At 35.5% G+C, this 13,896-nt stretch overlaps 1 protein-coding gene across 1 annotated transcript in view; it reads left to right on the forward strand.

Annotated features, from left to right (window-relative positions):
- The window catches only part of dock11 (dedicator of cytokinesis 11), a 102,014-nt gene that overhangs the window by 36,746 nt on the left and 51,372 nt on the right, over window positions 1-13,896 (forward strand). Inside the window, exons 13-19 of the mRNA XM_059354314.1 lie at window positions 780-902; window positions 1,001-1,083; window positions 1,821-1,943; window positions 2,920-2,996; window positions 4,823-5,007; window positions 5,108-5,173; window positions 10,945-11,037. Of these exons, the coding sequence (XP_059210297.1) occupies window positions 780-902; window positions 1,001-1,083; window positions 1,821-1,943; window positions 2,920-2,996; window positions 4,823-5,007; window positions 5,108-5,173; window positions 10,945-11,037 (750 nt within the window). The remainder of the gene's footprint in view (window positions 1-779; window positions 903-1,000; window positions 1,084-1,820; window positions 1,944-2,919; window positions 2,997-4,822; window positions 5,008-5,107; window positions 5,174-10,944; window positions 11,038-13,896) is intronic.

Genomic DNA, 13,896 nt, shown 5'->3' on the forward strand with positions numbered 1-13,896 from the left:
TAGAGGCTATTTTGCATGGATATGAATACAGGTGTGCCTTGAGATTTTGGCTTGCACTTTGGTGTGACTTGAGCACAAGAAGGTTGAAAACCACTGGTCTAATATATATCCACACTGTGACGTTATGGCAACTATTGCTGCCCATTTCACTGTAAATTACAACTAAGTAACTTAAGATACTAACTCATTACTTTGACAAGCAAGTCATTATTTCAAGATACTACACTAGGTCTTTATTTTATGATGAAGTCCTTATTAGTGAGAAAATATCTCATTATTTTGAGTAACTAAGTCATGATTTTGTGAAAGCTTCTCATCATGTTGTGATACTAAATAATAATTTTGAGATGGTTTCTCATAATGATTTACAGTGGCGAAAAATGGAAACTCAAAGTCTGCTAACACACATACAACCATAGATCTTATCATATAGTATATTATCTCTTTTTTTTTTTTTGGTTGTCTGTCTGTTTTCGCCATGTGGCTTTGTACTGGTGTATCGTTGTTTTCATTTTTTGTTGTTGTGGTTATCCTTTATATTATTCTTTGTATGTTATTTGTGTGTACATTGTCTAATTTGTAAATATGTTCCTGAGTCTTTGTTGTCTAGAATTGTGTTTTAGTGTTTTGTTTTCATATTGTGGCTCCTAATAAGTAATCCACTGTTCTTTTCTTTGTTTCTTCGTTAATAAAAATAATAAAAATAAATAAATATAGCATATTATCCATTCCCTACTCCAATTAGCCACCTCATTAATTTCTCCCTCTCTCTTCTCCAGGGTATCTTTTCAGTGACCAACCCCCATGCAGATATCTTCCTGGTGGCCCGCGTAGAGAAGGTGTTACAGAACGGCATCACACACTGTGCCGAGCCGTACATCAAGACCTCCGACATCAACAAGGTGCTCCTTTCACATCACTTAAAGTCGTACATACAGTATGAAGAAAGCAGCACTGAGCTTTCCAGCTGAACATTCTGTCTTCTCCCATGTTTCTGCAGACTGCTCAGAAGGTGCTAAAAGCTGCCAAGCAGACATGCCAGCGCCTGGGCCAGTACAGGATGCCCTTTGCCTGGGCTGCCAAGTAAGACAGAAATAATCCATGAGTCAGAAATATTCCCCCGTAGCCAAACTGTTTGGATCCGTCCTTCTAATACAAATGCATAAAAAGATATTATTATAATAAGATAATGCATGTTTTTTTTATATTTATATGTACACTACTGTTCAAAAGTTTTAGAACACACCAATTTTTCCAGAATTTAATTGAAAATTATGCAGTTTAATGTCCCAGTGTACTCTGAAATTAATGCACATTTGCAACATTGAAAATTCTTTATTGAGCATGATAGTGTTTTAAAAGTAAAAAAAAGATTCAAAATCACATTTTATGTTGGACTAAAGGACTAAAAAAAGACACAAAATGACCAAAAAAAGACACAAAATGACAAAAAAAAAAAAGACACCAAAAGACAAAATGACCAAAAAAAGACACAAAATGACTTACAAAGACATGAAAAGAATTCAAAAATGGACAAAATAGTCCAAGACTCCATAGAGTTAAGTTGTTAACCCATTTCTTGTTCCCTGAAAAAGGCCTACTTGTTTAATTCTGAAATGTACATTATTTTTCAGTTTTGGTTAAGCTTACCTTTTTTTATTTACCTCTGGCAGTTCACCACTTACCTTTGTACCCTTTCAAGCTGTTCATTTGACTTGAGCTGCTTGAGTTTCAATAAAAAAATTGAGAAATTGGGGTGTTCTAAAACTTTTGACCGGTAGTGTATATGCACTGTAGCCATGTGTAATGTGTGTTTTCAGGCAGGTGTTCAAAGACGCTCAGGGCAGCCTGGACATGGACGGCAAGTTTTCTCCTCTCTACCGCCAGGACAGCAGCAAAGTCTCCACTGACGACATCATCAAGCTGCTGGCTGACATCAGGAAGTGAGTCATCATCACTCTTCTGCTATTTTAGCCGGTTCTTTAGCCCCGAGGCACTCATCCCCCTGCACACTCGTGCCTTTTAAAGTCAATATTTTGAATGGTGTTGCAAAGAGAACAGTGCTGTGCTTTGTAAATGTAGAAAGATCCTTTATTCAGACTTTATAGAGAGCAAACAAAATTACGTATTTTTGTAGTCCAACCCAGAAGTTAGCATCTCCATGGGGTGTATTGAGAATTCTCCTGTGGGATTTTAACATTGGATTTTGGATCATGGCAGAAAATAATCTCAGTGGCAAACACACGTTTCTGATGCTTACACATTTTGTTCAGCAGGATAATCTTCATAAATGAACACCACTTTTATTATGTTGGAACCTTTAATGCAGCCGACAGAAGTAAAAAGCTAATGTTATGCTATAGTGAACTACACCACGGTCGCATGACTTCTATGTCACTACCGTTAGCTTCAGAGGCTCTACGACAAGCTAACCAGCGGTTTTAACAAGCTAGTGAATCCATAGCCTAATAAATAGCTTATTAATATAATTTACAATCTACAAGAGTTTGCAAGAGCACTGAAAAACACGACTAGAGGCTGTGAGGCGGACTAGTGAGAGAGTTCCTGTCTGTGTCTGGCGTGATGACGTTTAATGTCCCCGACAACCACTATAGTCTCATTTAGCCACTTGTTAGCAACCACCCTTTTAAGGACACGTAAAAATTCCCAAATTCACAAGTGGGGGTATTTACTAACATATTTTATGTCGGACAACAAAACACGAAGATCTCTCCAGCTTGTGTTAACCACAGACCTTATTTGATGCATTTAACTAAAAACACATTCAAAATCCTTATTGAGTTTGAGGGGATAGACCCCAGGGAGCTATAATGCTAACTTACTTCCAGGTTAAAGAGATCATTCCTGTAGTGTCTTATTGCATCTTGTTCTTATTGTGAAACTCTTTTTCCTCGTCAGACCTGAGAAGAGCAAACTTCAGATCATCCCTGGACAGCTGAATGTCACCATTGAGTGCGTCCCACCGGACTTCTCAAGTATGTTGTCATTTCTTAACCCTCCCCTTATCCTAACATTTGTCTTTCAGGAACAAAAAGGTCAAGTTCCAGCCTTAAAAACACACTAACCACTGCACAATGTACAGTAGGATCAGTATGAAGGAGCTGTCATGCATTTGTATCTTTTTTGCTGAGAAGATTAAGATCAAATTAATTTTTAAAGTTGCTGTGAACAGCTTTGTGAACCTGTTGTTATCAGCTGCTGCTGATCTTATCTCCACTGTGGTAAAGTAGAATTTCCTTATTACTAAGGTTACGATAAAATGCAAAAACCAAACCTGTGGTTCCCTCAACACACATGAAACAAAATATTTCTGTTCCTAGAATGCAAATGATACAATAGATAAGAAGAAAGAAAGTCCTTGAAATCATTTTGAAGGGAAGAGTTGACAACTGAAAACTCTCAGTGAGTGAAATTAAATTTTAGGTGTCACTAAGGAAAAGGGGTTAAGGATTGGAGATTGGAGTTTACTCATATTGGGAGACAGAATGGAAAGGAGGTATAATAAAGAATAAACTATGCCATCTGTCATTAGCCACAGCTGTTGAAGAAAGATTCAGAAGCTTTGCCAGGAAGTAGTTAATTTACACAATTGTAAATAACATGTATCTGAGATTTTCTAGTCGAAAAACAATGTACGTTTGAATTGTAAAGTTTTTTAATGTAATTAATGTCAGTATGTTATTGTTGTTGTTTTTTTGCAAAGCTTCACTTTTGTATCATTTGGGAACTTTTGTTTTTTTGTTTTATCAGTTTGTTAAAAGATTAGGCTTACATTTTGTAAAGGTTTGAAAATTATTTTTTAAAATATTTTTTTAATTTTGGAAGTTTAACCTTAGCTCCTATGAAAAGTGTACAAAACATTTTGTTGCCAAAATACAGAAATTCATTAAAACCCATTAAAACCACCATTATTCATCTCACAGCCATTAAAGCATAAAAGCATGCTAAAGCAAGGGTATAAATTCAGAAAATTAATGAATATTTCATTGTAATTGTCAGGACTGAAGTTGCTTAAAAATGTAACTGATAAATAATATCATTACATAGTATTTTTATAGCAGTTTTAGGAAGGGGAGATTTTTTTCTAGGTCATAAGTGGGTTGGGTTTTTTTAAATATAAAATTGCACCAAAAAATGTGCACAACTGACATTTAAAGGGTTAAAAAAAAGAGTAAATATTTGGTAGTTATGATCAAGACTGAGGTTTGTTAAAAGATTTAACTCAGTGAAATTCCAAAATAATATTAACATATAACTTCATGTTAGTTTTTTCACACAGATATTTTTGTTTTTGTTAAAGGGACAAGGCACAACTGGTTACATTTACTCAAGAAAGAGGAACACATATTCCTTAAGTTGGAAAAGATAAAGTATTGCATTAGAGGGTCGACCCAATAATTCTATGAAGCATGGGCCCCTCTATTATCTTATTTTGTGTGTGTATATATATATATATATATATATATATTTATTTATTTTTATTTTAGTTCATCTTTATTTATTTTGTATTACAATATTATTTTAACCTTGTATATATTTTCATGCCTGTAACTTTTTTTTCGTATAACATTTGAGGTGTACTTCTCACTCACGAGTTTATTTTTATTATTTAATTTATTTATTTATTTTTCGTATTGATAGCACGATGGGGATGGGTGGGGGTGGGGGGGAGAAAATAAGAAAAATGATGTATGTTGAATATCTGTGATCAATACTAATTTCTTCAAATAACATGTTTAAAAAAAAAAAGAAACACAGCAGCAGAGGTTTAATTCCCCGACTCGTGTGCTCTCTTCCCCAGATACGGTGACTTCCTCTTACGTCCCCGTGAAGCCCTTCGAGGACGGCTGTGAGCGAGTGTCGATGGAGGTGGAGGAGTTTCTCCCCGACGAGGCCAAGTACAACTACCCCTTCACCACCTACAAGAACCAGCTGTACATCTACCCCCTGCAGCTCAAATACGACAACCAGAAGACCTTCACCAAGGTGTGTGAATGGTGACTCACACTAACGCTGGATGAAGAGTTCAGGCTGGTGATGCTGTCTGAGTTGTTGCTGTTGACTGATGTCATGTTTCCTCCACCAGGCCAGAAACATCGCAGTCTGCATCCAGTTCCGAGACTCAGATGAAGAGGGTGCAACCCCCTTAAAGGTGAGTTGTATGAACTGTATATATTTTAATTATAATATTAATACACTCATTTAATTTGTATAGGATTCTTTAATTGGAAACATTTTTAGAACCAATATTGTGATATGAGAATATACATAGTTAGTTATTTTAAGGAAAAAGATTAAATATTTTCATTAATGTTATTTTAGAATGTTGAAATTAAATGGAACTCTTTGCATTATGTGTGAGTCAATAACCGAACATGATTATTCTCAAAATAAAAAAGTTTTTCTCATACAATTAAGACTTAATAAAAATTGTAAATTATATATTCTTGTAAAATTCAATATTTTTCTTCAAAGTTCCAATTATTTTCTTAATAATTATCTTAAATATAAAATCATATCAAAACAATATAGCTATTAAATTTAACATACAACTAATAAACAATATAACTATTATATTTAACATGAAAACAAAAACAATATAACTATTAAATTCAACATAAAAACAAGGAAGCAATATAGTTATTAAATTTAACATAAAACAAATAAACAATATAACTATTAAATTCAACAAAAGCAGGGAAACAATATAGCTATTAAATTTAACATAAAACTAATAAACAATATAGCTATTCAATTTAACATAAAAACAAAGAAAAAATGTGTTACTTTTAAGTGATTCATTGATGAAATTATAGAGCATATGTTTAATATTTATTTAATTTTTATTATTTATTTAATTTTATTTATTTTAATGTATGTATTTATTTATTTTAATTTTTTTTATATGCACATAGGCATATGTACGCTGCTTAAGGTCTTTAAATACAGAGATGCAAATTGGGAACAAGGAGTTTATAGACTGTGATGTGAGTACAAATGTATGCAGGCTGAGGATAATATACATGCGCAAATAACAGGTAACGCACAACAGCAGATAATAAAGTTGAGACTGATCAAAGGACGATAAAGCAGACAGAAGAAAATAGAGGCTAGATAGTTCTTTTCAACAGACTAACATGAGTCTGGTCCAAATGTCTCAGAAACAATAATACTGTCGTGAAAAGTTGTGGAATGTCCTAAGTGAGATTTGATCAATAGCAGAAGCCTCAAACGTGATAAACTTTTCATTTTATTGCTTTTCACAAAGTGGAAGTCAGAGTGCAGCTGAGGGGCCAGAAAAGGAGAAAGGAAACGCTAACAGAAGCTGGTTATTATAGCTGGCAGGAGAAGATAATGAATGGTCACTCTTTTTTTCTCTTCCTCGCTATTTCTCTCTGGCCACACATGTCAAATATTTGTGGGTGGAAACAGTCATCAAAGCACCGTGGATTGTTTTTCTTTTCACTTTTCCAGAGGGAGGGAGGAAAACAGAAATTCTTTGACTTAAACCGCCAAAACATTTGCACTTGATGCTCTTGATTAAGTCAGTCCAGACGGGCAGATCAGCATCCAGCCGTGCTTATTATACCGCAGATGCTGTATAGTCTGCTCTCAGACAAAGCTTAAAGTACAGCGAGGCAGGAAGTGTTTACAAACTGTGAGCAGGAGCCAGCAGCACACCTCTCAGGAGATTCTAATCAGAGGCAGCGGAAGCTCAGACAGGCTCTTATGGAATGCCATATAAGTCTGTATTAAATATATTCATAAATAATTAAATGCCAATGAAAAAACATTCTGAAATAATTGAATTAGGTAAAAAATAAATAAATAAATAATATATGAGTAAACATTGTTAAACTAAAAGTTTTGACTTTGTTTTAAAAAAATTACGACTACTTTTATTTATGTGGAATTATTAAACTAAAGTAAATGAAATAAATAAATGTGGAATTATGTAATAAACCCCCCCCCCCCCCCCCCCCCCCCAAATAATCTGGGAATTATGAAATAAAAGTCCCTGAAATAAATAAAGTTAGAATAATAAAATAAAAGTCCTCTAAAATAAATAAAGTTAGAATAATAAAATAAAAGTCCCCTAAAATAAATAAAGTTAGAATAATAAAATAAAAGTCCCCTAAAATAAATAAAGTTAGAATTATAAAATAAAAGTCCTCTAAAATAAATAAAGGTAGAATTATGAAATAAAAGTCCCCTGAAATATATAAATGTGACCAAATGTGAAATTATAAAATAAAAATTCACAGAAATTAAAAAACAAAGAACTATTTATTTATTTATTAAATCATGCTGACTCATTTACATATAAACACATTTATAAGCATATTTATGTATTTAATCTTGACTTAAATGACACAAATCTGACTGAGAGGAAATTCTTTTGATGCTTTGGGGAACAAATGTGATTAAAAAAAAAAATGAAGATGGGATTTCCCAGAGGCTGTGAATGGAAAATACCTTCCATATCTGTTGTTGTGACCTCAGGTTTGATTAATTTGTGGGCTTACCTGAAATGCCTACCTCTATCAGTGCAGACAACAGAATATGTTTGGTTTTTAGTCTTGTGTGGTACAGTACGGGTACGAACAGGAAAGCCTCTCTGACAGATAAGATCTGAGACAGTTCCTCTAGCTACACCTGGACCCTCATCCTGATTCAAGTAATCAGGACTCCCATCAGCCCCATAAACTCACTGCTGCTGCTGCTGCTGCTGCTGCTGCTGTGAGGCCCCTGAATGTGTTGGTTTTCCACCGCCTGCAGTACCTTGTGACTGCAACAACAGATCTTTTTTTCTGTAATCTGTGTAATCCCCCCCTCCTCCTGCACCTCCAGCTTCTTCCTAGACGTCTTCCCTGAGAGTTTGAACCCTGTCCTCTCTCTTTTCGAGCCTCTCCCGTCCTCCAGGGGCTCATCCAGTCCTCCTGCAGAGGCTCCAGCTTTTTTTTTTTTCTGATCCCAGCTCAAATCAGTCTTAATTTCAATCAGCTGGCTCCAGAACTGTGTCCTTCCTCTGGCTAGCACTGCTCATTATTTTCCATTAGAGATGACTACAATTGTTAGCATCCTAATTACAGTATCTGACCAGCCATCAGAACAGGTCTGAGGGTTTTTCTTCGCTTTTGTCGCCCCTCATTAGAAATATCCTGACCTGGTCAACCATAACTTTGTCTCAGCACTCAACAAAACAATAGCCTGTATAAAGAAGTGGATGTAGCCACTGTGACGGGACTCATCGGTGTGTGTGCTACAGTTTTGATGCCTCAAGTGACCATATATGGACGAGAGGGTGTTGAAGGGTTCAGGAGGTTACACAGGTTACCAGCCAGGTGCTGTTATCATAGCAAATGCTAAATTCCCAGCCAGCTGTTAACCCTTTGATGCACAACATGGGTCTAAAGTGACCTGATAGAGTTTTTATGTTCTATATCTTTGCAATAAATTAATTTCATCATTCAGTATTCCAGGTTTTCATCAATTAGTTTGTTTTTGATCATCATACAGCCTAATTTTTATGTTTTCTTTTATTCATTTTTTAATAAAATCCCTTTTTGTGTCACTACCCTTCTAATGCACAACATGGGTCAAAAATGACACTTATCCATTTTTTAGCTAAGTAGCTTGCTAAGCTAACTACTTAGCTAACTTCTTGGCTAAGTATTTAGCTAAGTAGCTTTCTAAGCTAACTACTAAGCTAACTTCTGGCTAAGTAGTTAGCTTAGCAAGCTACTTAGCATAGTAGTTAGCTATGTAATAATACAAAAACTTCTTTTCTTCATAAAGTATGAGAGGCAAAATGGAAATAAAGATCTGATGTTATCAAAAAGAAGATATTTAAAGAATACTTGGAATATTCAATCATAAAATAAGTTGATATCAAAAGATAGAGCACAGCAAGCATTAAATAACATTTAATATGGGAAATTAATGCGGGTCATTTTTGACCCATGTTGTGTATTAGAAGGGGCGTCAATATGTTGTGCATCAAAGGGTTAAGCAAGATGCGTCCGTAATTCACATTAATTGTGATATTAATTGGGATGCTAATTTTTGCTCATGAGAAACAGGCTTAAACCAAATGTACTTGGATACTGTACTGGATAAAATGAACGGCTGGCTCCTTCTAGACCAGTTTGGAGTGGATGTCACGGCAACGGCACTTTGCATACTGGTGGCAGAAACTCAGAGGAAAACAATTGAGATCTATGAAAACAATATGAAAATAGAGGGAACAGAAGGGTTTCAGGGGGTTAAGATGTCTTGCTGTGCTGTTGGATGTTAGAACAGAAATAGTGGAGAAAAAAACGGCCTTCATTCTTATCCAATCCAATCCAATCCACTTTATTTATATAGCACAATTTTAGCAAACACAAGGTTTCCAAAGTGCTGCACAAACAATAAATAGATAACACAATACAAAGAGATGTAGTAAACAATAGAACAGTAAAATGCAATAAGATAAAATAAATTAAAAATAGGATAAAAATAAATAAAATAAAATGTAAAATGTACTGCCCACACAAAATAAAATATCCTTATCCATTACGTTTGTCAAAGACTGAGAATTTCGGATGATTTCAGCGGTCCAGTCAGTCCATTTAATGTCTTCGTCTAGCTTCAAAGGTATAGATTGATACGAATAAAGGCCAGTTTTAATTACTATTCTTGTTCTGTCGTTACCCCTGAAACTCTTCTGTTTACCTCTATTCCCTTTTTGTTTTCATAGATCACTTGTTAATTGTGGTTGTTTCCCTCTGAGTTTCTGCTGACTTAAAGTAACATTTACAAACATAGTAGCAGTAAATCTGTCCGAACACACAAAAATCCTCAGACAAATCTTGATGTTCAGCCACCCAATCTTTGGCCATTATAGCTATTTTAGCATCCCGACAGTGAATATAAGTCAAGAAATCTCACAGCATTGTTAAGGGTTAGCTTACTCATGTAAAATAATCTGTCTTTTGCTAACAAACCATTAAAATTATCCAGAAAAACGCCTCGACGATTCATTATTTTGACAACTGTACCGCTAACAGCGCTGGGACCAGCATCTAACTGTCACTTTCTGCCACCAGTTAGGCTCCGCCCACAAAATATGTCATCATTGTTTGTGAACAGAAGATTGGTCTTTAGCATCTTTTACAACCCCAATACAAAAAACATGGGATTGTGTGAAATCTAAATAAAAACAAAATGCATCAAATTCAGAATTCAGAGTGTATTTACAAACTTTGTTTGTGTGCTAAGGTAATACATTAAATGAGAATAGGTCATTTTCTCATAGACTTGTAATCCAAACTGACTTCTTTTTGCAGCCAGTAGAGCCGCCCCCTGCTGGCCATTATAAATAATGCAAGTTTAAGGCACTTTTCAGGCCTGGTAGCTGCCCCGTGTACAAAACCACACTTTGTTTATGCAGTGTGTCTCCTAGATTTGAGGGTGTATTCATAAAGAAATCCCATATTTACATCTGCTAATGGCTCTAGTTGCCATTTGGAAAGAAAAATTAATATTTATGTCATCGCATATGGAGTCAACGTGTTGTAATTGTTCTGTGTTTGTTGGTCTTCTGCCATCGTCATCCATCGGAGGAGGCAGAACACTGTTGCTTGATTAAAATAAGGTAAACAGTGCTTTGTAAGGCCTGAAAATGTGTTTAGTCTTTCGTGATGAGGCCCCTCTTGTCTCGCCAGAGGCCACGCTTTTGATAATTTCATGTTCCCCTCTCAGCGCTTTGTTTAATCTGTTGCCGCTTCAAAGATGCATACGATGACGGGCTTCACACTCACCCTGTCTTTTCTAGTCTCCATATATTTTCAGTGATCACAGATTTCTGAGCACTTACTCATTTGTGGTGCGCCAACATCAAAGGGCCACGGTCTGATGACTGTTTGCTTTCCTTTTTAGTGCATCTACGGCAAGCCAGGAGACTCACTCTTCACCAGCAGCACCTATGCAGCCGTCCTGCACCACAATCAGAGCCCGGAGTTCTACGACGAGGTGAGAGGATTTCCTCATCATCCTTAGAGATCAGCAGCTTTAGATACACTTATTCAGAAATATAAGAAAGACTCATTCATCAGGGAAATGATAGAACCCGACTGATATGGGATTTTTGAGACTAATGCCGATACTGATTTTAGAGGGGGAAAATTCCTCGATAACCGAGCTGGAGTGAAAATAGACATTTTTTAAGTGGATTGTGCAACAATTTTCCACCACTCTGCAAATGTATCCAGAGAACTACTTTCTAAAACATTTCATTTTATTAGATTATATTTAACATTGTTATATGTTATTATACGTTGTAAAAAAACAATGTATTACATTGTTCTATTTATTATTCATATATACCTGATTCTGAATGATAACTAAGAAAATAAAGAATAAATAGTAATAAAATAAATAGCTAAATAAACATCAATACTGTACAGGTCTTTTCTTCTAGACGTCGCCACACTATAGAATGTTTTGTTTTGTTTTTCAAATTTTCCACATCCTATAGTATGGTGTAATTTTTGGATATATAAAGCTATAATATGTATCAACAGACTGTATTGGGGCCATTTTTATGTTGATTTTTGTCAAAAAATTGTCGTTCTTTTAAATGTTGTTTATCAGTTGATACATAGCAGAATAAGCCCAAAAATTACAGAAAATACCATATTATGGGATGTCCAAAAAATGGAAAACAAAAATACCATACTATATAGTATACCAATTTTTGTTTTTAATTTTTTATTTATAAAATTTATTTATTTTAATTTATTACAGTCTGCTGATACATATTATAGCTTTATAGAACATAAACTAACACCATTTCTAAATCACACCAAGCTACATGTTCTACAATATATATTGTGTAAAAAAAAAAAGTAATTACAGCACATATCGGACAGCATTTATACCGATAATCAGCCGAAAATATCACACGACCGATATATCTGTTGGGCTCTAGTAAACGAAACTGAATTACACATAAAGAGGAACTGAGAAGTGCAAAAAAGAAGAAATTCTGGTTTTTATTCTCATCTCAAACACCCAAGAACCAGATTTTTTTTTTTGTGTTCAGAACTGAAATTCCTCAGCCAGCACTGAGATAATCCCATAAATCAGTCTCAGGGCAAAGCTGTGACCTCACACTAGACTGGTCAAACAGTCATGGACCCCTTCTCACACACACCAAGCCAGGAGCTCGGTGAAAGAGGTGGAGCAGGAGAGGTAGAGCGGAGGGGGTCCATATGGCCCTGATATCAAACGGATTAGGATCTTAAGAGCCCCCACATACACCCGCATGCACGCACAGAGAGACCCGCTCACTGGGATTTACCTCCACATGCTCCAGCTCCCACTCACATTATCACTCAACTCCTGCTCACACACAACAACAATGATCTTTATCTTTTTACATATTTTGCCTTGATCTTTTTTTATCCCCTAAGGCGTCTTTGAATACACCGAAGCACTCTACATAAAATTGAAGGTGTCTGTCGCAACATTATGCCAGTCTCTTTATCTTTCCCAAAATGATTCATACTCATGTCATAACTTACAGAGTTGTGGTTTTATTCATGACATTCTTAAGCTGTTTGTTGGTCACTACGTGTGTATCAGTGGAAAATCACTTCAGTGGTTCTGTGTTTGTCACTTCCTGTGAGAAAATCAGCACGTGCAAGACACAGAGAAATACATCTGCTTGCTGCTGCTGCCCCCTGGTGGATAAGGTGTATTCTAGGTTTCACTAAAGGATGTTATTCAGGGATTCATGAATACTGTATGTCTGTCCTGTGTGTCTAAGTGCTAAATACCACTACAATTAACTATGAAAGATAACAACAGACTAATATTGTAATATTAGGTTCCAGCATAGTATTGTTTCCGACTCATGTGATCCAAACATTAGAGGCCCCACGATACAATTTTGTTGCGAATTTAAACATTTTGCGATATGGTGAGTATTACGATACAATGTATTGCCATTTAACTGTTTAACTGCATTTTTGTGCCCACAAAATTAAATTGAATCAAGATTTGTTTTATTCAAATATGAGAAAATTCTCATTCTATTCATCTCACTTCAGCCTTTTTATTTCTCCACAATGAGAGTCAAACCCACAGACTGACCAACAAAGTATTCAGTCAAACTGAACTTAACTAATATCAAACATGTATGGATGACAACAACTGCAGCAATTTTTTTTTCTCAATTTTTTTTAATCAAACATAAAAAAAAGCTGAACTTTGCAGCGTTATTTCAACAACTTCCCGACACGATATTCAGATGCACTTCTCCTACTATCCTTAGATCTTCTAGTTTCATATGATACCAGTATTACCAGTATATTCCTAAAAGTGAGTCCACTACGGCCTTAAAAACGGCGAAAATACTGACGTCCTGCAGGCCATCTGAACACTAAATACTCGATACTTGGCAAAATATCGCAATACTATGCTTTATAGATTTTTCCCCCCCACCTCTACCAAACATTTCCTAAATCTCCGGACCATTCATTCATTTTAATTCATTCATTATCCTAAACAGTTAATCTGAACTCAGGGCATATCCCAGCAGACATTGGGTGAGAGGTGGGTACAACCAGGACAGGTCACCAGTCCATCACAGGCCTGACACACAGAGACAGAAAACCATTCATCTTCTCATTCACCAGTTTAATCTCGGCTGCATGTCTTTGGACTGTGGGAGGAAGCCAGAGGACCCAAAAGTCATCATTTATTGAATAAAAGATTGATGTAATAATTGCCATTCACATCTTATCTTACAAAATATTCTGCTTCAATCCATTTTCTATGGCATTGAAAGGGGGAAAGTGTTTTATAAGATAAAAAAAACACTTTCCA

Source organism: Centropristis striata, chromosome 17 (assembly GCF_030273125.1).
Source record: "Centropristis striata isolate RG_2023a ecotype Rhode Island chromosome 17, C.striata_1.0, whole genome shotgun sequence".
NCBI classification, from domain to species: Eukaryota; Metazoa; Chordata; class Actinopteri; order Perciformes; family Serranidae; genus Centropristis; species Centropristis striata.